Source organism: Podarcis tiliguerta (assembly GCF_965153285.1).
Source record: "Podarcis tiliguerta genome assembly, chromosome: 6".
Classification (NCBI taxonomy): Eukaryota; Metazoa; Chordata; class Lepidosauria; order Squamata; family Lacertidae; genus Podarcis; species Podarcis tiliguerta.
This window is the reverse complement of record NC_139539.1, coordinates 7,899,429-7,921,771: the sequence shown is the minus strand read 5'-3', so window position 1 is coordinate 7,921,771 and position 22,343 is coordinate 7,899,429. Positions and strand designations below refer to the sequence as shown.

Below are 22,343 nucleotides of genomic sequence, written 5' to 3'. Positions count from 1 at the left end.
AGCCTTTAATAGCCTTTAATAGCCACTAAACCGCTAATAGTGCTAATCCGCTAATAGGGTTGCTTTGCAAGACGAAAAAACCGCTAGACGAAGAGACTCGCAGAATGAATTAATTTCGTCTTGCGAGGCACCACTGTATAAAGCAACACATAAGTGAATGCTGACAAGACCAATGTAAGAGCGCGTTCCATATTTTCTTGATGTTCACCACACAGGCGTTGTGCGCATTGCCTTGTAAAAGTCAATAGTTGCTACATTTTGTGGATCAACAGGAACATATCCTTTCAAAAAAGTTCTGGTCAGCGGGTCATGAGTTATGTTCTTTTGTAAGAAACCATACATCTAGCATTCTTTCGCCGATAAAGCAGGAAAACCCAATAAATGCATCTAAGAGGTAGGAAGATGAAGATCATGAGTGTGGGGTCTCAATGGAACACCCCTATCTAATGGCATTTATTTAGATACAAACACAGCATGCACAGAACCATAAATCAATTATGAATTGTGATTTATTCGCATCAAAGCCAATGTGTGATCTTGTGCCTACATACATTGTCCTTTCAGTATGTGATCAGGTATCCCCACATCAATGAAGTGGATTATTTTGGGTGGTGGGGTTAAGAATGCATCTCTGTTACTCAAAGAACAGAAATGGAGAGTGACCACCTTCTCTGCTCCCCTCTGGAAACTGCACAATTGGTTCAAAGCAGGAGCTTCAAGCTCCAGTCTAAGGGAACATTCACACATTACAGTGGTACCTTGGTTCTCAAACACCTTGGTACTTAAACAACTTGGAGCCCAAACACTGCAAACCCGGAAGTAAGTGTTCTGGTTTGTGAACTTTTTTCGGAAGCCGAACATACTCCGTTTTGAGTGTTACACTTCCAATTTGAGTGCCACACTTCCGTTTTGGGTGTTACTCTGAGGTCTGTCGGTTTTTGCTATTTATTTTGCAGTTTTGTTTATGCTGCTCTTTTTGTTTTGTTTTTCTGACTGTGTGGGACCCAGTTCAGCTACTGATTGATTGATTGATTGATTGATTATGTGACTGCAGTACTTTGTTTATTGCTTTCATGTTATGGATCAATGGTCACATTAGATAGTAAAAGTCATGTTAAATTGCTGTTTCAGGGGTTGTTTTTAAAAGTCTGGAACAAATTAATCCATTTTGCATTACTTTCTATGGGAAAGCAAGCCTTGGTTTTGGAACGCTTTGGTTTTGGAACGGACTTCCGGAACGGATTAAGTTTGAGAACCAAGGTACCATTGTATAGTACTCTTCCAACAAAAATGTCTCATGAGCACACCTAAAAACAGAATGTGTGAATGCAACGAACATATATTTGCAAACATGTAAAGACAAGGACCCTCATCAGGGAGCCAGGATTAATGGCAAGCTCCCTGCTGAACTGCACTAGATAGAATACTGGGTTTGTCACTGTGTCTTGATGGTGAAATGTCCCTAAGAAAAGTGTAGAGCCTTGCTCCCAAGCGTGATGTCAAAATGAATGAAAGGAGACACCATCTGCACAACAGGAGTTATAAACTGCTGCTCTGTCCCAGCTTCTGCCAACCCAGGAAGGTAAACGGTGCTTCCGTGCGCTCTGGCTTCCATCACAGTGTTCCATTGCACCAGAAATATGCGCCACACCCCATAGTCACCTTTGACTGGACTTAACTGTCCAGGGGTCATTTTTTACATTTATAAACTCTACCAATACTCTATGGATGTTACAATTCCTACTTCTGTATATGAGGTGAAAAGAACTCTTCTAGATCAGACTAATGGCCCATCTAACCAAGAATTCTGTCCTCCAAAGTGGCCAACCAGGTGGTTGTGGGATGATCACAAGCAAAGCATGGAAACAGCAGCCCCCTTTCCCACTGATGCTCCCAGCAGCTGGTACCCAGAGGTATATTACTTTTAAACCTGAAGTCTGAGTGATGTCCCCCTCTGAGATGGGGTGAAAAGACCAGTACGGTGGTACCGTATTTTTCGCCCTATAGGACACACTTTTCCCCCTCCAAAAATGAAGGGGAAATGTGTGTGCGTCCTATGGGGCGAATGCAGGTTTTTGCTGAAGCCTGGAGAGTGAGAGGGGTCAGTGCGCACCGACCCCTCTCGCTCTCCAGGCTTCAGGAAGCTATCCGCAAGCCTTGGGAGCCAGTCTCCCGAGGCTTGCGGAGACCTGCCTGCATCCCGAAGCCTGGGGCGCACTGTGCAGCATGCCCCGGGCTTCGGGCAGCTCTCTGCAAGCCTGGGGAGACCGGCGCGACTTCCCGCTGGGCTCCCTAGGCTTGCGGATAGCAGCCTGTTCTGGGGGCTGGGGTCGGGGGAAGCTCGGGCTTCCCCTGCCCCAGCCCCGTGCCTAGGGGGGGGGGAATTCTTTATCCCCCCCAAAAAAAACCTAGGTGCACCCTATGGGCCGGTGCGCCCTATGGGGCGAAAAATACGGTACTTAATTCATTCCGGAGGTCCGTACTTAACCTGAAACTGTTCTTAACCTGAAGCACCACTTTAACTTAATGGGGCCTCCCGCTGCCGCTGCTGCACGATTTCTGTTCTTATCCTGAAGCAAAGTTCTTAACCTGAAGCACTATTTCTAGGTTAGCGGAGTGTGTAACCTGAAGCGTATGTAACCCGAGGTACCACTGTAGTTTCGGTCCTAAGAATATCAGCACCTTCAGTTGGTGCTAAACCTGCATTCTGTTAATTAAAGTTTTTGATTTCTGCACACCTTAGCTGCACCTATCCAAATAGTGATATAGATTGAAAGATCAATCAGTATGTGTTACTTCTAAAGAGCCACTTGCAACTCGGAGACAATACGGAGAACGGTATCTCATTGCACACTGCTAACTTGGGATGGAAAAATACTTCAATCCATGTTAATCGTTTGCAACAGTGACTCTCCTTCTTTGAAACGATGCAGAATGAAATAATATATATATGTATATATAAATTCTCGGCTCAGCCAGGGTGCAGGTTTCTCTCATGCTTCATTTTGTTCCATGCTTATGGAAACATGCAAATAGACGGGTTCGTAGGTTCATCCGCTGGCCAAAAGCAGATAGCGCAAAGGTCAAGGCTACTCAAATGAGGCACAAAAAGAGAAAGAAAGAGAGAGAAAAAGAGGTGAATTTTTAGAATGAAGGTAGATTTTTTTAAAAAAATTGCCTTCTGAGCACAATCCAGGCACTGGAGCCAACCCTTTTCATCCATGTCGCATGACTGGCTACTTACCCTCAGACTGGTTTGAAATATTTGTTAGGTTATCCGTGACAACATGGTTGTTTGTAATGGGACAAATCCCCATGTTGCGTGAAAAACCACCAGTCCGGACACACCTTAATAACTGAACTACACATTCAGAAATACCATGCATGTGGTTATGCCCACCTGAAACTGTTCCTTCTTTTCTTTTTTCTTTTTTGCCAGAGTTGTGCATACTCTAGTTATCTCCCGCTTGGACTACTGCAATGCGCTCTACGTGGGGCTACCTTTGAAGGTGACCCGGAAACTGCAATTAATCCAGAATGTGGCAGCTAGACTGGTGACTGGGAGTGGCCACCGAGAACATATACTGTAGCACCAGTCCTGAAAGATCTTCCTTGGCTCCCAGTACGTTTCCGAGCACAATTCAAAGTGCTGGTGCTGACCTTTAAAGCCCTAAATGGCCTCAGTCCTGTGTACCTGAAGGAGCATCTCCACCCCCATCGTTCAGCCCGGACACTGAGATCCAGTGCCAAGGGCCTCCCTCGCTGCGAGAAGTGAGGTTACAGGGAACCAGGCAGAGGGCCTTCTCGGTAGTGGCACCCGCCCTGTGGAACGCCCTCCCAACAGATGTCAAGGCAATAAACAACTATTTTACTTTTAAAAGACAACTGAAGGTGGCCCTGTTTAGGGATGTTTTTAATGTCTGATGCTGTATTGTTTTTAATATTCAGTTGGAAGCTGCCCAGAGTGGCTGGGGAAACCCAGCCAGATGGGCGAGGTATAAATAATAAATTATTATAATTATCAATTTATTATTTCAGAATGGGGGAGGCTGTGCTGATGGCCCCTCACAAAATAAAATCCCTGCATGGGGAATGCTTGCACATTACGAAGAGGGATGCACTGGAACTATTCTTCATAGTCTCTGTTTATCAGCAGACTTATTCCACACAACCACAGTTTTATGCTCACAACAAATAGATGGACAAATTGAGGGAGAGTGACCGTCTCAGTGTTGCCCAGTGAGCTAGGTGGGGATTTGAACTCAGGTCTCCTCAATCCTAGTCCAATGCTCTGCTAGCTTTCCCTGGTAAAGAAATAATTAAGCACCAAATTATGTGGTTCTCTTCTAAAGCCTGAAGTAGTACTGTGCCAGGGGGACTGTGCCATGTGACTTTTCTGAAAGTGAAGTTCAACTCTCCAGTTCTCTTAATCCCTCTTGGTCCAAAGACCAGCGGCATACCTTTCTGAATTTTAGTGACAATAAATGAGATCATGAAATGTGGTTCTTTCTTCTGAACCCTAGAATTAGCATGCACTGTCAAAATAAATTTGACCTGTTTCGTGATCCGTAGTAGGCAGCTCAAATATATACAGTGGTACCTCGCAAGACGAATGCCTCGCAAGACAAAAAACTCGCAAGATGAAAGAGTTTTTCGTTTTCTGAGTTGCTTCGCAAGACGGATTTCCCTATGGGCTTGCTTTCCAAGACGAAACGTCTTGCGCCTTTTTTTTTTAAACCGCCAATGCATTCCTACGGGAAACCGTCAATACGCAGTGGTGCTTGGCAAGACGAAAAAACTCGTAGAACGAAAAAACTCGCAGAACGAATTAATTTCGTCTTGCGAGGCACCACTGTATAGTGCCACTTTCCTTCTTCACATTTTCAAAATGATGGTTTGGTGCATATACACCTTTCTAGTTCTAAGTAAAAAATGTCTCTGTCTTCAAACGACAACCAATAGATTCTTGAGGGACGCTTTTATTACAATAGGACTTCTCCAAGTAGGAACTGGATTGTGGCCAGTATTACCACCAGATTGCAAATCTGCCTAACCTACTCACATTCTAATCCTTCAATGGGATTTATTTAGGGGCACATGACAGCTCATGTGACCCCACTCGGATCTTTGTTTTTGCTACTTAGAATGGGAGGTCTCAGACCGTCACCCATCACTTGGGTATCCAAATTCGATTTTCAGACCACCCTCCCATTTCAAAAAGCACTTGTTATGTGGCCAGGGGAAGCGAGTGCGGTGCTTGTTTTGAGAAACACAAATCCAAGCTCCCTTGGCCAAATATAACATAATTCCTTGGATGCTGGACAATGGCAGCAAGCCAGGGAGATAAACAATGGGAGTGCGTCCAACTGGGTGTGAATGAATACCTTGTAATCCATTTTCTTTTCAACAGCAGCCTACAGAGGACACAAATGAGCCTTGGAAGCCATGACTTGGCTACCAACAATTTACAAATTGACATGGAATCTCTTCTCCAAAAACCTAGCAGAGTTACGCTAACTGTAGTCACTCAGGACTTTGGATTCACTATTTTAAACTAATCAGTTAACCAAGTGACAAACAGGTTGGCTAGTGAAAGAATCTCTTAAGGCCTGGTATACAGTATATACCACAGAGCGGATCACTCATATGCCCTAACTCACTGCATGGGCCCAGTGGATTTCATACTGCAGCACCACAAGCATACAGTGGTACCTCTAGATACGAACGGGATCCGTTCCGGAGCCCCGTTCGCATCTAGTAGCAAATGTAACTAGCGACGGCACGTCTGCGCACGTCACTTTTTGTCGCTTCTGCGCATGACGTCATTTTGAGCGTCTACGCATGCGCAAGTGACGAAACCCGGAAGTAGTGCGCTCCATTACTTCCGGGTTGCCGCGGAGCACAACTCAAACACGCTCAACTCGAAGCGTATTCAACCCAAGCTATGACTGTATTTTGTAGTTGGCACGCCATGGTAAACAACTGGCCGGAAACTTGTGTTCATGTATGTTGTTTTACACTGGTGGGCCCTGCTTAGCCTCTGAAACGATCCTGTTTCACAACGGAGTTCTCTCACTGAGCTCAGATGCTGAGATAACATATCATGTCAGGTAGGTGGTACCTGATAGCAAATGTCATGGGATGTGAATTCAGCTGGTGTGGGGGGCCTGGATTGTATCGCTCTTCAAAAATCCCATAGTACTATCTACAGTTTAGGAATGCTGAGTTTAGGAATGCTGGTATACTACTGATGGGGTCGGTGATCTGGCTCCTCCTGGTACTGTGACATTCAATCCCTAACCGTTTTGGATCTCTTTGGTACGGAGCCAAGCTAAAGCCATGACTGTGAGAGACAAGATGCTCCTTGGTATTAGAAGTCCATTCAACATAACTCAGAGCAGGGGTTTTAGTGTGGCTGCCCGTTCTATGAAGCAGCATTCGTGTGTCGACAAGCAACTGAAGACAGGTCTCTACAATGGGAGTCTACTCTGTATTTCAAATTCATCTGCTGCTGTTTCGGTGTGTTATTCTCAACTGTTTTTAGCGCATTCTGCACATCACCTTGAGACGTGTATGGAAGGCGATTGAACAATTAACTAATTCATAATGAAACAGCAGTCTACATTGATGTAATTACAGTTTACAAGTTCTTGGTTGCACTAGATATAATTACTGTGTTTAAGGGTCTTGAAGCCTTCTTTAAGCCGCAGTTAAATGTTATTAACTAGAAATAAGTAAGAATAAACCAGGGGGTAATTGTAGCCTCTCTCTAGTACGATGCATTTAAGATTTTTTATATATATTCAGGGAACCTTTTCCATATTGACTTGACTGCCCACATACCCCTGTGTGTCTGCCCTGAGAATGTTGGGTTATGTTGCATGGGCCAGCATCATTAGAACCACTGCTATTACTCCATGCGCGATGAGACCCCATTCAACACTCCCCCTGCAATTCCAGATGAATGCATGTTGTGAGCAAGCTCTCGTTCAGGGAAGCTTCTCTACCATTTGTAACCTTTTCAGTGTAAAAGCTCAGATAAGCTTTTAGAGCTTATTGGGAAAGCAATGTTCTACCATATTGTGCAGGAAGAATGTTGCAAACCAAAGAAACGTTGTGATTGGCATTATCCACAGGACAATGCGCAATGTGGATGGTGTTTCCTGCTTGGCAGGGGGTTGGACTCGATGGCCCTTGTGGTCTCTTCCAACTCTATGATTCTGTGATTCTGTGATCTCATCTAACGTAGAAGACACTTTGGGGCACATGGGAATTATTGAGTTTTTCCCTGTTCACAGACGAGAATGGGTCCAATATGGAGGTCTGGATCTCAGCCTGTGCATAAGACTTGAGCCACTAGTTAAAAACCTTCTACAAGTATCTTGGCATCATTGCAAGCCTATCTGGGCAATTTCTCTCCATTAGAAGGAAACGGCTCTCCTTGTTCTAAAGGAGACTGAAATTGCTGCAACACAAATGCCATGGCTTTTACCATCCCAAGCCTAAAAGCTGAGGGAGCCTCAAATGGCTCCATCAAAGGGAAATGATGGAAAATGATGATGATCAGAGAAGTGTCCTTTGGCCATTTCCGGGTTTGCACTGCTGTGAAGGCCCACCTTTGGTGTCTCTAAAAGTAAAAGGAAATTAAGCACATCCAGGAGAGCAAGCCATTCGGTGCAATATGCGTCAGCAGCACGTGACAAATGCCGTCATTTAACGTGGCATGAAAAGGGGTTGACAGGAAGCAAATGAATCAGGGAAAAGAGGCATTTTGGCAAGTCCTAACCTAGGCGAGTATTGGGGCGATCCTTTGGTTGAATACTTCTTATGCCGGGGAGTTGAAGGGGGCGGGGGACCCACAATCATATCTATCCTGGCGAAAATAAATGAGAAGAAAAAAGACACCAGCAAAACGCATAATGAAGCAACATGTCGGAGGAAAACTTGGTTGGAAAACAGGAAGAACAACTTAAAAGGAAATCAAAGGGAAAGAGAAGAAAGTTGAAAAAATTATAATCCGCTCAGAACAGAAGGCAGTAATCATACAACTTGATCATCTGGGAGCACACCAAATTCCGACATTTAATTGAAAGACTTGCAGAGTTTCCAGCAACAATGGAATAGCCCTTCTTGTGTCGGAAAAGGGAAGCTGCTCCACAATGGATAGGCAGCACATGCTACACAAGCTTGGAACGATTATGACAATATTCCATTGGAAATGTAGACTTCTCACCTGTCACATTACATGGAACACATTCTCAGCTGGTTTGAGAAAACAAGCTTTGAAGGAGTCAAACACACACCCACGGATGGGATGGGGCGAGAGACAGAAACAAGGCGTAGGGAAAATAATAATGTTACCACTTATGGCACACACCTCACAAGAGCAGCAACAAGTATCATGAGTGGTGAAGGAGGAAGTTGATAGGAGCAAAACCTCCCACCCCACCCCCTACCCCCCCCCAAAAAAAAACCACCCACCAAAAAGACTGGGACAGTGCCCTTTGACAGATGAAATGTTCGTTTGAAGACAATTCTAAGCACCTCAAGTTTAAATGACACTTTACATGGAGTACAGAGTTTCTCTCTATCACATGTATTAAAATTCAGAATCGGGTAGGGGCAAGTTGCGAACCTGAGCCGAAGAAGCACAGAAAGAAGGTGCTGGACCCTTCCAGGAATTTTTCAGCTCAAAATTGCTTTCCATACACTGCTTTTATTTATTTATTTTTAAAAAAATATTAAAAAATTATTTATTAACATTTTGAAAAATGAACAATTAGGGTTTGTTTGCTTGCTTGCTTGTTTAAAAAAATTTAAAAATCACCCATGGGGGGGAAAGATAAAGGACCCCCAGTTCTTTTCCCTGTGGGCAAAAAAGCAGGTGATGTTAAGCTTATAAAAAACAAAATGAAGAAGGGTATTTCCTACAGCCTTTCTCCAATCAGGATGGCAACCCGCCTGGGTTCATGTTGGTTTCAAAATGAAACAAAAACACAGGCCAAATTGTTTGACACTCTGCTAAACTTTAACCTCAGCTACATCGAGAGGAAACAGATAACCGTTTCTCCAGGGGACAACTTACCACAATGCGAATATCATCCTGCCAAGATGGGAGGGGAATTTTGCCCCCTCCCCTGCTTCCCCCCGTATTTCAGAAATGTGGTAAATGTCCTCCCTTTTGACCGGGACGAAACAAACAACCGGTCTCCCAGCTTGTTTACCTGGTAAACCATGGCAGTTCACATGGTATGTTGGGTTTATTTAGACGCTGGTCCTCTAGCTCTTATTGGACTCCAACTCCCATCAGCCCCAGCCATCATGGCCAAGAGTCGGGGATGATAAGAGCTGTAGTTCAGGGACATAGTTGTATTTGCACAATGAACGATGCGTTTCTCTAGTTCTTTTGGGTTCGGTTTTAGAGTCAGATGAAGAGGCACAGCCAACAAAGCCAGCAGCAAGAAGTGTGAGGACTTAAGAGTCCTCTTTCGAGCCATCAGTCTTCACAGACTGCTCTCCTCTGGCCCATAGATTCAAGCTACGCCACTAAGACACATCTGTAAGGGGTTCTTAGGTCCATCCTGGGAAAGGAAGGCTGAAACAGTTTATCCACGCACTGATGCAACCAAGAGAGCGAACATTCCAGATCAGCAGAATCCTAACTTGTTGGGTGGAGCATCTACTGAGCTACAGTGTCCACAGAAATAGTCCTAACACGTATCAATTCAGCGAAGGAACTCTTGTTACAGTTCCGATCTGTTTGCAAATGTCTGATGGTTAAGTTAAAACCTTTCCAAGAACAGCTTATTAGACTACTGGGAGACAATCTTTGCCTGCAAATAAGGAAAAGGATAAAGGTATGACTACACTCAGATATGCAAGATAGAAAAAGGAAGACCTGTAGAGTTGTAAAGTCTCATGCTACTGAGGACAGGTGAATCCCTATGTTGTTCCATCTCTAAGTTAACAGTGTGTTTTGAATCAGTAGCCATATATTTATATATATTTGAAAAATCCTCAGTTTCCATTGGCTTTTCTTTGCTTCACTAGTCCTTTCTACAAAAATAATTTCGCAGTTGCGTAGCAGAGATACATTCAAAATTTCTCTATCCCCAGTCCCTTTGCTGCACACAGGACATACGGACATTTTCAGATTCCTTAAATTTCAATCTGGACTTCCCAGTGAAAATAATATTTACAGTACTCTTGGGAACCTTAATGCAGACCAGATTATGCAGTCCCTACCCATTCCGGCATGGCTGCCATTCTGAAAATACTTGAGCATATAGGGATGAATCTGGGTAGGAGCCATCCCTCCTTTGGCAATCTTCACAGAACTTTAGCCTAATGGTTGCCATCAATTTGATTTGAATTAATTTTATAATGAAATGCTTTTAGAATGTTGTACTATTTTATTGTTGTTAGCCGCCCCGAGCCTGGCTTCGGCTGGGGAGGGCGGGATATAAATAAAATTTATTATTATTAGGGACACTCACTGCTTGTCATACCTACTGAGACTCTGAAGAGCCAATCTGAGCCTCATGCTTTATACAGTGGTACCATGGTTCTCAAACTTAATCCGTTCTGGGAGTCCATTCGACTTCCGAAACTGTTCAAAAACCAAGGCGTGGCTTCCAATTGGCTGCAAGAGCTCCTGCACTCAAGTGGAAGCCGCGTCAGACATTCGGCTTCCGAAAAACGTTCGCAAACCGGAACACTTTGCGGCATTCGGGAGCCAATTTGTTTGGCAACTAAGCCAATGTTTGACTGTACTACAAATCCAGTCCCTGCAATCCAGATATAAGCAGCCCTTACTCACACACAAAAAAACCCTGTGGCTTTTTTCCTGGAGGAAAAGAAAGAAAACGTTAGGTGGGTGACGGTCAAAAAGGTCACCCTTCCACCATGAGAACACTTGCCCAATGGAGAGCAGGAAGCAGGAGGTTGAAAGAGAGGAGGACTCTTGCCTGGACTGGAGGTTTTTGATCCTGGAAAGCATATCCAAATGTCCCGCTGAGTACTGCTCAATGACGTCCATGACATCGTAGGGCCTCAGGCTCTCCTTGAACTTCCGCTTGGAAACCAGAAATCTCATGACACTAGAAGGAAGAGAGTGACAACGGGAGGCCTGCAGCCAAGTGGGTGTCCCACCTGTTACCTTCCCTCTGTCTGTTTCCCCAGCTCCACCCCCCAACAATGCATTCGTTTCTGCCCCATGCAAATCTATACCCGCCCCACTCTCTGTGCTTGTCAGACGTGGAGAGCTCTCCCAACTTGGTAGCAGCTCCCCTAGTGTGAAGGAAGATGCTGGGATTTCAAGGAGCTGCATGCATGCTGCAAAGACCAAGGACCAACCATGGCAGGGAATCACAGAATTGTAGAGCTGGAAGGTACCCAGCGGTCATCTAGTCCAACCCCCTGCAATGCAGGAATCTCGACTAATCTCTGTCCTCCCGGAGGACAGAGGGCCACCCAACCTCTGCTTGAAATTCTCCAATGAAAGAGTCTCCCATGAAGAAACTGTACAGGCACTATTGCTATAAACCTTGAAGAGGTCAGCATTTATTGTGGTTGGGGCTTCTTAAGTATGAATTAAGGGCACTGATTTAGCTCAGTTGGTAGAACATGAAACCCTTAATCTCTTTTTTTCCCTCCAAATTTTTTTATAAAAGGTAAAGGGACCCCTGACCATTAGGTCCAGTCGTGGCCGACTCTGGGGTTGCAGCGCTCATCTCGCTTTATTGGCCGAGGGAGCCGGCGTACAGCTTCCGGGTCATGTGGCCAGCATGACTAAGCCGCTTCTGGCGAACCAGAGCAGCGCACGGAAATGCCGTTTACCTTCCTGCCGGAGAGGTACCTATTTATCTACTTTCACTTTGACGTGCTTTTGAACTGCTGGGTTGGCAGGAGCAGGGACCAGGCAACGGGAGCTCACCCTGTCATGGGAATTTGAACCGCCAACCTTCTGATCGGCAAGCCTTAGGCTCTGTGGTTTAACCCACAGCACCACCTGCGTCCCATAAAAATTTTTATAGCACAACTAAATAACACAAACAGAAAAACAAACAATACAAACAAATTCTTGTCTTATCCTTATTTTTTCTAAACATTGTTAGGTGAGCTTCCCCAAGTCCCCCTTATCTGATTTTCATTTTACCTCATCTTTAGCAGTTCACATATATCATAATTTTTAGCCATTTTTTTTTAACCACGCTTACTTTTACCATAAAGATCTTCACATTTTATCACTTACAAATAACACTATTTTAAAATACACTATCTTCTACTTCTAACCCTACATCCTATGAGACCCTTAATCTCAGGGCTGCGGGTTCGAGTCTCACACTGGATGAAAGATTCCTGCATTGCAGGGGGTTGGACTAGGCGATCCTTGTGGCATGTTCCAGCTCTATGATTCTGTGATCTAAGGACCTGTGGGGTATGGTACCTTGAAGTTCACATGAGCTAATATTGCATTCGCAATATTGCAGGGGGTTGGACTAGATGACACTGTGATTCCTTTCCAACTCTACAGTCTTATGATTCTATGACTTGGGCTCTTGGTATTCAAGAGGGGGGCTGGTCATTATGTTGTCATGGCTGGAAGGAACTATAAAGGTAAAGGTACCCCTGCCCGTACAGGCCAGTCTTGACAGACTCTAGGGTTGTACGCCCATCTCACTCAAGAGGCTGGGGGCCAGCGCTGTCCGGAGACACTTCCGGGTCACGTGGCCAGCATGACATCGCTGCTCTGGTGAGCCAGAGCCGCACACGGAAACGCCGTTTACCTTCCCACTGGTAAGCGGTCCCTATTTATCTACTTGCACCCGGGAGTGCTTTCGAACTGCTAGGTTGGCAGGCGCTGGGACCGAACAACGGGAGCGCACCCCGCCGCGGCGATTCGAACCGCCGACCTTTCGATCGGCAAGCCCTAGGCGCTGAGGCTTTTACCCACAGCGCCACCCGGAAGGGACTATATTTCTTAGCATTAAGCCCAAACCATCATAGGACCTTGATCTACAGATATCTGTTTAGCTGCTGAGTGTCGTCTCCCCGTTTTACTCCTTCCCATGCCAAACTGAAGTCTTCTCTCACCAGAAGGGGCTCATCCGGTGGTCCACTTCCTGGCAGGTGGGTTACGGGGAGGAAGTGTGGGGTGGGGTGGTTGGCATGGTGCAAGCACACCAGCGGAGCCTTCTGGCTTTTCTGCCAGTGCATTTGCACCGCGTTGACCTCCCTAAACGCCTCTCTCTCCCAGTAAGCAACAGAGACCCAACTGCCAGGAAGCGAACATGGCAGGTCCAACTCACCTGGCCATCTGCTTCTTCCACCAGCCGTATTTTATGTGCGATGCAGAGCCATGCAGAATCCTGCCTGTAGCAACTGAGCCCCTGGCATTGTTCAGCACTGCTTGGACTTCCCATGGTCACGCTGCCCCCTTGTTTACATGCACATATCCCTCCTCTGCCTCCCTTACCACACTGCCCTGATGCTGACTTTAAGGCCCGGTGTCAGATCCTCGGTCACAAATTCGCAGTTGCAGCTTTTGTTGTCGGCATCAGGCATGTCTTCTCCAGGGAGGCAGGCATCTAGATAGACGAAGGATAAATGCATAATAAGCTATTGCTGCAGAGAGTGACGGATTCCTGGCAAAATGTGTTGGGAATATAGCAAAGGCAAATGTGATTGCAGCTTATAACAACCTTTTCCCTTTCTCTTTAAACTAGGTTTAGATAGCAGCTTTGGATAACTGAAATGTATGCTCCCCAATCAGCGGCTCCAAAAATCTGCAGGCTGTGAAAAATATCTTCATGTATGCGACAACGGCTGGAAGAGTTTTAATAGCACAAGGTTGGAAGAACGAAGAAATCCCAACTAAAGAATCATGGCAAGAGAAATTGATGGATTATGCAGAACTGGCAAAATTGACACATAAGCCACGGGAGAAGGACAACTGTGATTTCAAAGATGAATGGGAACCCTTTACAAAGTACTTGATGATGCAACAAAGTGAATCGGACTCCTTGGCAGGTTTTGAATAAACACTCACAAAGTCTTTGTTGACAATAATCAGTTAGACAATTTATGGATTTATACAATTTTGTAACATGAAGAGAACAGTATTCACAGAGAAACCAAAGATTGGAACTGAGCGGAGTTGGGGGGGTCGATTATGGGAGGGTGGGGGGAGGGAGGAAAATGGGGGGAATTAAGGATGCGATATTTTTGGATAATATGTTTTGTTTAAGTTTCTAATAATAATTTATTTTTAAAAAATCTGCAGGCTGGCTTACAACATTAAAAAAAAAATACATCCCTTCCAATTAAATCACATTTCAAAACAAGCGTTGCCTCAGGGATAATTGGTCAGGGGCTGCATGCTGGCAGTAATCAGTACCCACTGCCTTGCAGGATATCTTCAGGAGAAGAAAGGGTTAAGGAGTAAACTCTACAAAAATCTGAAGAGGAGTTCCTAAAACAGTTGGATAGGGCCTTGTATGCCTCCTTCCAGCAACTCCTGCAGCTAGCTGGTGCCAAACTGTTATGTACTGAAGTTCTCACCCTGGGCCACCAGGGGGATACTGTAGATAGTTATGCAAATAAGGGATCGAAAGTGACGTTCAGTGATTGGATAGTTTTAGAAAGTTGTTACAATTGTGTGTACTGGAGCTCTATATAAGCAGGCTGACTTGAACCCTTCAGCTCAGTTCTGTTCTGGCCTCGGAATAAACAAGAGCTGTTTGAAGAATTGCTGTGTCGTCTGATATGTTCACCCACAACTTAACACAAATGTCTTGCTCTGCTTTCCTTTGGAAGACATCAGAGAGGCCGAGAGTGTTAGTAATTTCATTCTCTCATTGCTTTTGGATCTCGTGATCCACTGTTTACATTCCATAGTGACAGGAGTGTGAGAACGGAACTCAGACACTGTACTTCCGTTCTATGTGCTTTTGTACTTTCTCTCTTTGTTCTCTGCTTTCGGACGGAGAGGACATGTGTGAAGCTGCTGCTCACACTCAGCCATGTTTGTTGTTTTGATAAATAAAGTAACTTTCGCAATGCCAAATGCATACAGCCTCGCTTCTTGCTGATGCTCTGCTAATGGTAATAGTGTGCCCACAGCTCCACTGGATGTGGGTTGCTGGACACCTGAGTACAAGGAAGGGATGTACACACAGAGAGAGGGGTCTTGTTGTCTGGGCAGCCCAGGACCTCCACACACACTGCTCAGGCTTGGGCCACAGAGATGTCACCGGTCACTGCCTCTCAGCCTAACCTACCTCACAACAGGCATGCCAACTCCTAGGTGTGGAAATGTTCAGGGATGCAGGAGAGGATATACTGTTTGATTATAGCCTTTCCAACTTTTGTTAACAAGTTCACAATTTAGCAGAGTAGCATTCCCCTTTTAAACTCACAGCGGATGCGTTTGCTCAGACTTGCTAAAGCCTCTATAATAACTGTTCTGCTAATTTCCCCTTATTCCCTCATAAAAGATAAGACACGACACAGTCTTTTATAAAAGTGTAAAAAGAGTTTACTCACTCACATTCTGTTCACAATCGGATCCCAGACTTAGCTTAGAAAAGTAACATACACCTGGAAACTATCTCATAAGGAGACAGTCCCTTTGTCCTCTCTTGGCTGGAAGCATCTTTGGCTAAGCAGATGTGGCTTCTTCGATGCATGTAGTCAAAGAGAGAGAGATGGCTGCCCTGCTCTGTGCTTTTGTCATTACCTGCACAGGTGAGGCCACACCCACCTCTAGTCACATGCAGAGGAAGTCTATCCCAGCCCAGAAGGAAACAGGAAGTTTTCTTGCTGGCTGGACAAACATTCCTCCCCCTGTGTAAACATGTTCACTCTAGGAATGTTGTACTTGACTGCTAGGGGTAGGTCTTCAGGTGCCTCAAAATCTGCTGGCACAGAGCCAGGCCCCCTCAGTGTTGAGGGGGCGGACGAGGCCGATCACCAAGCCAAGCATGGCATGGTTCAGGAGCTGACTCCTCCTGAGCATGAGAGAAGTCGTGCCATGCTGGGCTCCATGCTCGGCCTCCTCCCAACAATGTGATGTTGCATGTGTTACGTCACATGCTGAAACCACACATCGGGGGGGGGCAATCTTGGGTACAAGATGGCACCTCTGCCGCACAGGGTTGTGGGGATTAAATGAAGTGGCAGAGAACCACTGACACTGGCTTGAGCTCCTGGGTGGGGCAGGCAGGGTAGAAGCGGAGGAGGACTCTCAGAGGAGGACTGCCCGCTGAGGGCCTGAAGGGCCCTGCTCTTGCCTCTTTCCACCTGGCTTAGGGTGGGGCCTGACAGGCTTCACAAGGACAGTGGCTGCTGCTAAGCAGAGAGGGCTCCTCTTTTCGATTGTTTATCATTTTTATCTGTCATTCTAAATAAGACCATCTTGCCTGTGAGATCTGAAAGACCTGCATCCTGCCTTGCTGGCCTTTTCCCATCTGGCCTGGGAGAGTGGAGTGTGGACTGACTCCAACTACAAAAGCTGAGTCTGTTGAACAGATTCTTGGACTGGAGCATTGTTTACGGGGGGGGGGGTTGAGAGAGCTTGTAGCTGTTATTCTTATTATTGTATCTTTAGTGTTAGATCTTATGATTTATGTGGAAATTGTTTGGTTGTGTACTTTTTGATGTGTTTTATTTATTGCTTAGGGACGCGAGTGGCGCTGTGGGTTAAACCACAGAGCCTAGGACTTGCCAATCAGAGGGTTGGTGGTTCGAATCCCCACAACGGGGTCAGCTCCCGTTGCTTGGTCCCAGTTCCTGCCAACCTAGCAGTTCGAAAGCACATCAAAGTGCAAGTAGATAAATAGGTACCACTCCAGCAGGAAGGTAAATGGCATTTCTGTGCGCTGCTCTGGTTCGCCAGAAACGGCTTAGTCATGCTGGCCACATGACCCGGAAGTTGTACGCTGGCTCCCTCGGCCAATAAGGTGAGATGAGCTCTGCAACCCCAGAGTCAGCCACGACTGGACCTAATGGTCAGGGGTCCCTTTTTACCTTTATTTATTGCTTATGACATTTGTTATGTTTGTAATTATCTAGATCTTGTCATGTTGTAAGCCATTTTGAGCAGGGTTTCAACTATGGAAAGGCAGCATACAAATAAAATGATGATGATGAAGCATGGCTTATAAATGCAAAGAATGAACTCATGATAAATCACACCACCTGAGCTGCCTCACCTTCTGAATTTTGACGGGACGCGGCTCCCTTCATGCGGAAAGCCTGCCGGGCTCGGCTCCTGTCTCCGAAGCTCCAGCTCTTGGGCACTTTGCTGGGACTGTCTTCGATGCTCTGGTCCGCACTAGGGGACCTCCGTATCCCCTGGGCCTGAGGAGAGCCTTTACCTTTTGTGGCCGCACCTCGAGGGCTGGAGAAGACACGATCTTTCAAGCTGACCTTTTGACTGCGCACAGAGACAAACCAAGACAAGAGACCAAAAAAAGAAGAAAGGGGAGGGGGGGAGACAAGCAAGGGGAAGTCACTTCAAAAACACCACGGCGGCTCCCCTTCAGCCATTCAAAATCGATTTGTCTTTCAAAGCAGCGGCGGCTGAAGCGGCGGCAGTGAGATGTGGCTTTTAAAACACTAGAACGGTTCGGAGAAAGGAATTTCGGGGAAGGTTTCCATGGCGATGGATGGAGATGAAGTAGGGGGTCGTTAATCGAGGAGCGTCGATGAGGAATGGACAAGTAAACAGAAAGTGGTCTTGGGATGTGAGGGTCTGTCAGGGGCAAATGGAAAGGCGAGGGGCACAGAGCGGTGGGGTACGGTAGCTGTTATACACAGGGGAACGGGGGTAACGTTCAACTATTCAAAATCTGGACCTTTATCCTTGTCTGAGGGGGATAGTGAAGAAAGACTCTTCCGAGATGTACCTGACAGAAACAACTTCTGCCAATATCAAAGTCTAGAGAGCCTGGATCGAACAACCGGGCTAACACAATGTGGATGCAAGACTCGAAACCTTCCTGATTTTCTCACTTGCTTTGTGAAGTGGGAGAAGAAGACCTTAGAAAGTGGGCAACCGGCCTCATTACCCATCATGCAAAGTTCTGTGTCACGGCCAAGAAGGAGGCAGCCATCTTGCATAGCATTTTACGCACGCATTCTGTCGGATGGCTTTGCCCTACCTAGTTCAAAGGTATTCAAGGGCATTTTGTAAGCTTGATCTTTTAGGACGGTTATTGTATTTTATAGATTTATATACTGCCCTTCATCGTGAGATCTCAGGGCGGCTCACAGAATAAAACACAAGATAAAAACATGAAAACAAGTGGAGCAAAACAGCGAAACGATAACCGCCACCCTTCCCAGAGACACATTTAAAAGGCTGTAGAATATTAGTCAGTCAAAGGCCCGGTTGAAGAGGAACATTTTCGCCTGGCGCCTGGGATATCCAAATCTTCCTGTACGCCAACTTTTCTGCTTTTTCTTCCTGTTCCCCCACCTCCACCAACATCCGCTAGACTATTTTACGTTGATAACATCTGCTTTCCCGCATATAAAAAGTAGGCTACCTGCGCACAATCGCATCATCGAGGGTTTCTGGGTCAGATTTCCCACGTTACATTACTGAACATTGAATCCCAGAGTTACGTGCATCTGAGAATTCAGCTGTGCTTTTAATTTAACCTCCCACCACATTAAGTGCTAAACAGTTCACCAGCATGAAAGCCTTTGCTGGAAAGACAGAATGAATTCACATAGGATGTTTCCTGGTGGTTACTAGCCATGATACCTAGAAGTACTGCATCTCTGCCCAGAGGCTTGAAGATGCTAGAGGTGAACAAGGGTCTACAGGTGGTGCTGTCACACTCTCTTTGTCGGGGGCCAGGCTAGAGCCAAAATTTAGAAATCGAAGCTCTCCCGTTTCATTGCTGCTGCTTCTTTGCTGACCGGACAAGAGACAAGGCTTTCATTATATACCGTATTTTTCGCTCTATTGGACGCACCGGACCATAGGACGCACCGGACTATAGGAGGGGGAGAACAGGGAAAAAATATTTTTTTCTTTGTTCTCCCCCTGTAAAACAAGGTGCGTTCAAGGTGGAGCTGGCGGTGGGGGGAAGCGCTGCTTCCCCCCACCCCCAGCCTCAAAGATCCCTGAAGCCTTTTGAGCGCAGCGCCCTGCTGCCCTGCAGAGGCTTTGCGCACAGCCGTCCCCAAGCTAGAAGAGCGAGACGGAGCCCTCCGCAGCGCTCTGTCTCCCTGTTCTGCCTTTCGGCTTAGCGGCGCAGCCTGCATTCGCTCTATAGGACGCACACACATTTCCCCTTAATTTTTGGAGGGGAAAAAGTGCGTCCTATAGAGCGAAAAATACGGTACTGATCAGGCTCCTTCCTCGCTTTCACCTAGCAGGATCCCCTTCCATAAGGCTGCAGAACAGGAAAAGGTGAGACCACAGGAGCTCTCCGTTAGCTCGGGTGATTGACCAGCAACTCCTCCTGTCCTTTGTTACGGAAATTACCGGGGGGGAGCACATCTTTAAAGTTAAATATTACAAATATTATGCCTGAACATATCCTTTCAACTTGACAGCTCAGGGAAGTTACCTAGCTTTAAAAATAATATAAAATCATCTCCTTTCCCAGTTTCCTCCATTTCAAAGCTATTTTCCCCTTGGAAAAGGACTCCAGGAAGTTCCCAGAGGTGACAATTGCTGGGCTCATTGTTAGCCAAAGGAAGCCAAATCTCATCACCTGACTCTCCTCAGGCTCCAGACATGCAAAGGAAGTTCTATTGTACTTTTGGGTGGTGGGTACTTAAGGCATATTTGCCTATGCTAATCTTATACCTGAGTCTTGCCCTGCCATGTCTGCCTATGCTAATCTTGTACCAAGGACTTGTCTGGACATGTTTGCCAAGGTTAACCCCTCCCCTTTTGTGACATGTCAGTGATGTAGCAATGATGTTGTACGAACTGTATGCTGGGATATGGTGGGAAAGTTTTAAAAGTCTTTGTCACCTCATCCTCAGGGTTCAAATTTGCTCTTTGAACCTGTTGCGCAATAAACTTTGGTCTACAGCTATTTGCTCCGGTTGGTGGCTGGACTCCTTCCTTTATTCCGCAGGGACCCGCGGGCTCTGCCCGACGAGCTGGGTGACTGAGCAGCCTCACACCTAGATTTTTCCGTAACATCTGAACTTTCCATTTCAGCTGATCGCTACAAGAACCCTATATATCAAAGACCTAAGCCCAGAGTTTGCTTTGTTCCGCCACCCTCCTCCTCCCCTTTTCTTTTTGTGTTGCCTGAAGGCAGGGACGGTCTTTTTTTTATTGATATCTGCAAGCTGCTCTGTAAGCCTTTCCCCCCCCCTTCAAGAGTGGGGAAATAAATAAATAAGTTAACATTTCTGATAAACGCTTTTCAAAAAATAAATAAAATATTAAGCAAATAAATAAAAATAAAACCAAGGTCTTTCCCGAAGCGTCTCTAATAGAGGCTTTTATTTCTGCAGCTGCCCGCCTTTCCCTTCAGGAATTGTTTAGTAACCTCTCACTGTGCTTGGTTATGCTTTTAAAATAAAATCTTACATTAATTATGGGGAACTGCTAATGCACTGAAACGCAGTCCCTGAAAGCCCATTACTCATAATGAAAAGGAACTCCCCCCCCCCCACAAACCTCCTGGTGTAATGGAAAACAAACAAGTCTCTAAGGACAGAGGCAGAGCCCCCCCCCCCCCCCGCTGTGTTAAGGTTTTCCTTCAGCCAGGGACCTGTTTTCCAAATCAAGAGGCTGCAACATGCAGGGAAATTTCTACAGGGGAACAAGTGCAGTTCGGAACCGGAAAGGGGGTGGGGCAATGGCAGGCCTTTGCAGCTGATTCAGGAGCATGGCTCTATCTATACAAAGTCACAGAATCCTAGAACTGGAAGGGACCGCAAGGGTCATCTAGTCCCACCCCCTGAATTGCAGAAATCTTTTACCCAATGTGTGGCTCAAGCCCACTATGGGTGTAGCCTGGGAGGCAGGGAGCAGCTGCCCCCCCCCAAAAAAATCAAGTCAATAAATAAAAATATCTAAAAGCAGAAATAATCAGAATATTTGAAATGCTCGCTGACGTCACTTGGGCGATGTTGTGTCTCATCCTAGCGACGCAACTGGCAATCTGGCTGAGTGACAGGCAGTGGCGGATTTACGTACAAGCTAAACAAGCTATAGCTTAGGGGCCCACTCTCTTGGGGGGCCCGGAAAAAAACCTGGATGTACATCCAATATAAGATAAAAAACAAATAAAATAAAACCTACATACAGCAACAGTGTTTTGTGTTGTGTAGGCTCCTATGATGTAAGTCATGGGCTCCGCCTGCTAGCCTGCTCCCTAAAATATCCCTGGTTTGCTCCTTTCTATATATAGGGTGCCTACATTCTCCATGTGCAAATGGCTTCAGATACCTATTAGGTCTGTAAATTACCATATAGCATATATTCAACACAAAAAACAGCAACGATTTGTTGTTGACAAAGGACAGCTGGACATATAAAGGGCCCCATTACCTCCAGTAGCTTAGGGACTCATCAAACCTAAATCCGGCCCTGGCGACAGGTGTGGCTTCTGCGAACTGACCAATCGTGTCACAGGTAGCTCTGGAACAGGAAAGGTGTGTGTCCTGCCCCCCTAACAAAAAATCCTGGCTATGCCCATGAAACCCACGACTCTACTGATGCCCGCTGCAGCAGCAGACTGCCTCTGAGAGAGAACACAGAGACACCAGGAACTAAGGTTGGTAAGTGAAGATGGTGTGAACGGGAAGTGATGGATATGGAAATGGCAGAAATGACTGGCAGAATCCGAGACCAGGGAGAAGAGTCGATGGAAGAAGACTGGAAAAAAATTAAAGTATATTTACAGAAATATTGCAAAATTAATGAATGTTAGAAGAATGCTGGAATGAAGCTAAATGGTTTTAGCAGAAATGTTATAAAGAATTAAGTAAAAACTGATTGTTAATGGGCTAAAGTGGAAAATTTAAAGTTAGACTGAATTAAGATAATTTATAGAACAAAAATTGAGAAAGAGGGAAAGGATTCGCTGAATTAGCATTTGAACTAGAATACACAAAAGGGAGGTGTGAGGAAGTCGAGGAAACAAGTAAATGAAAGATAATGATAAGGAATTTGGATGTGTGTTTTTTTCCTTTCTTTCTTTTTATTACGTATTGTTCTTTTTTCTTTTTTTCTTACTTATTTTTGATGTATTGTTTGTTAAAATTCTCATTGTTTCTTTTTTCTTTTACACTTTTTTCTGTAATTATAAAACTTTTAATAAATATCTTTTTAAAAAAAGGGGGAAGTGATGGCCAAG

At 45.6% G+C, this 22,343-nt stretch overlaps 2 protein-coding genes across 11 annotated transcripts in view; both read right to left on the bottom strand.

The window, feature by feature from the left end:
• The window catches only part of PTK6 (protein tyrosine kinase 6), a 736,207-nt gene that overhangs the window by 451,754 nt on the left and 262,110 nt on the right, over nucleotides 1–22,343 (bottom strand). The window lies entirely within an intron of this gene.
• KCNQ2 (potassium voltage-gated channel subfamily Q member 2) overlaps nucleotides 1–22,343 on the bottom strand; it is a 129,432-nt gene that overhangs the window by 5,707 nt on the left and 101,382 nt on the right. For 4 of the 9 annotated variants that reach the window (XM_083447295.1, XM_083447298.1, XM_083447299.1 and 1 more), the window contains 4 exons: nucleotides 17,214–17,437; nucleotides 13,478–13,589; nucleotides 10,968–11,099; nucleotides 7,787–7,873 (listed from right to left, as the gene is read on the bottom strand). In XM_083447295.1, the coding sequence (XP_083303421.1) occupies nucleotides 7,787–7,873; nucleotides 10,968–11,099; nucleotides 13,478–13,589; nucleotides 17,214–17,437 (555 nt within the window). The remainder of the gene's footprint in view (nucleotides 1–7,786; nucleotides 7,874–10,967; nucleotides 11,100–13,477; nucleotides 13,590–17,213; nucleotides 17,438–22,343) is intronic. The other 5 variants (XM_083447300.1, XM_083447301.1, XM_083447302.1 and 2 more) reach the window with 2 other exon arrangements.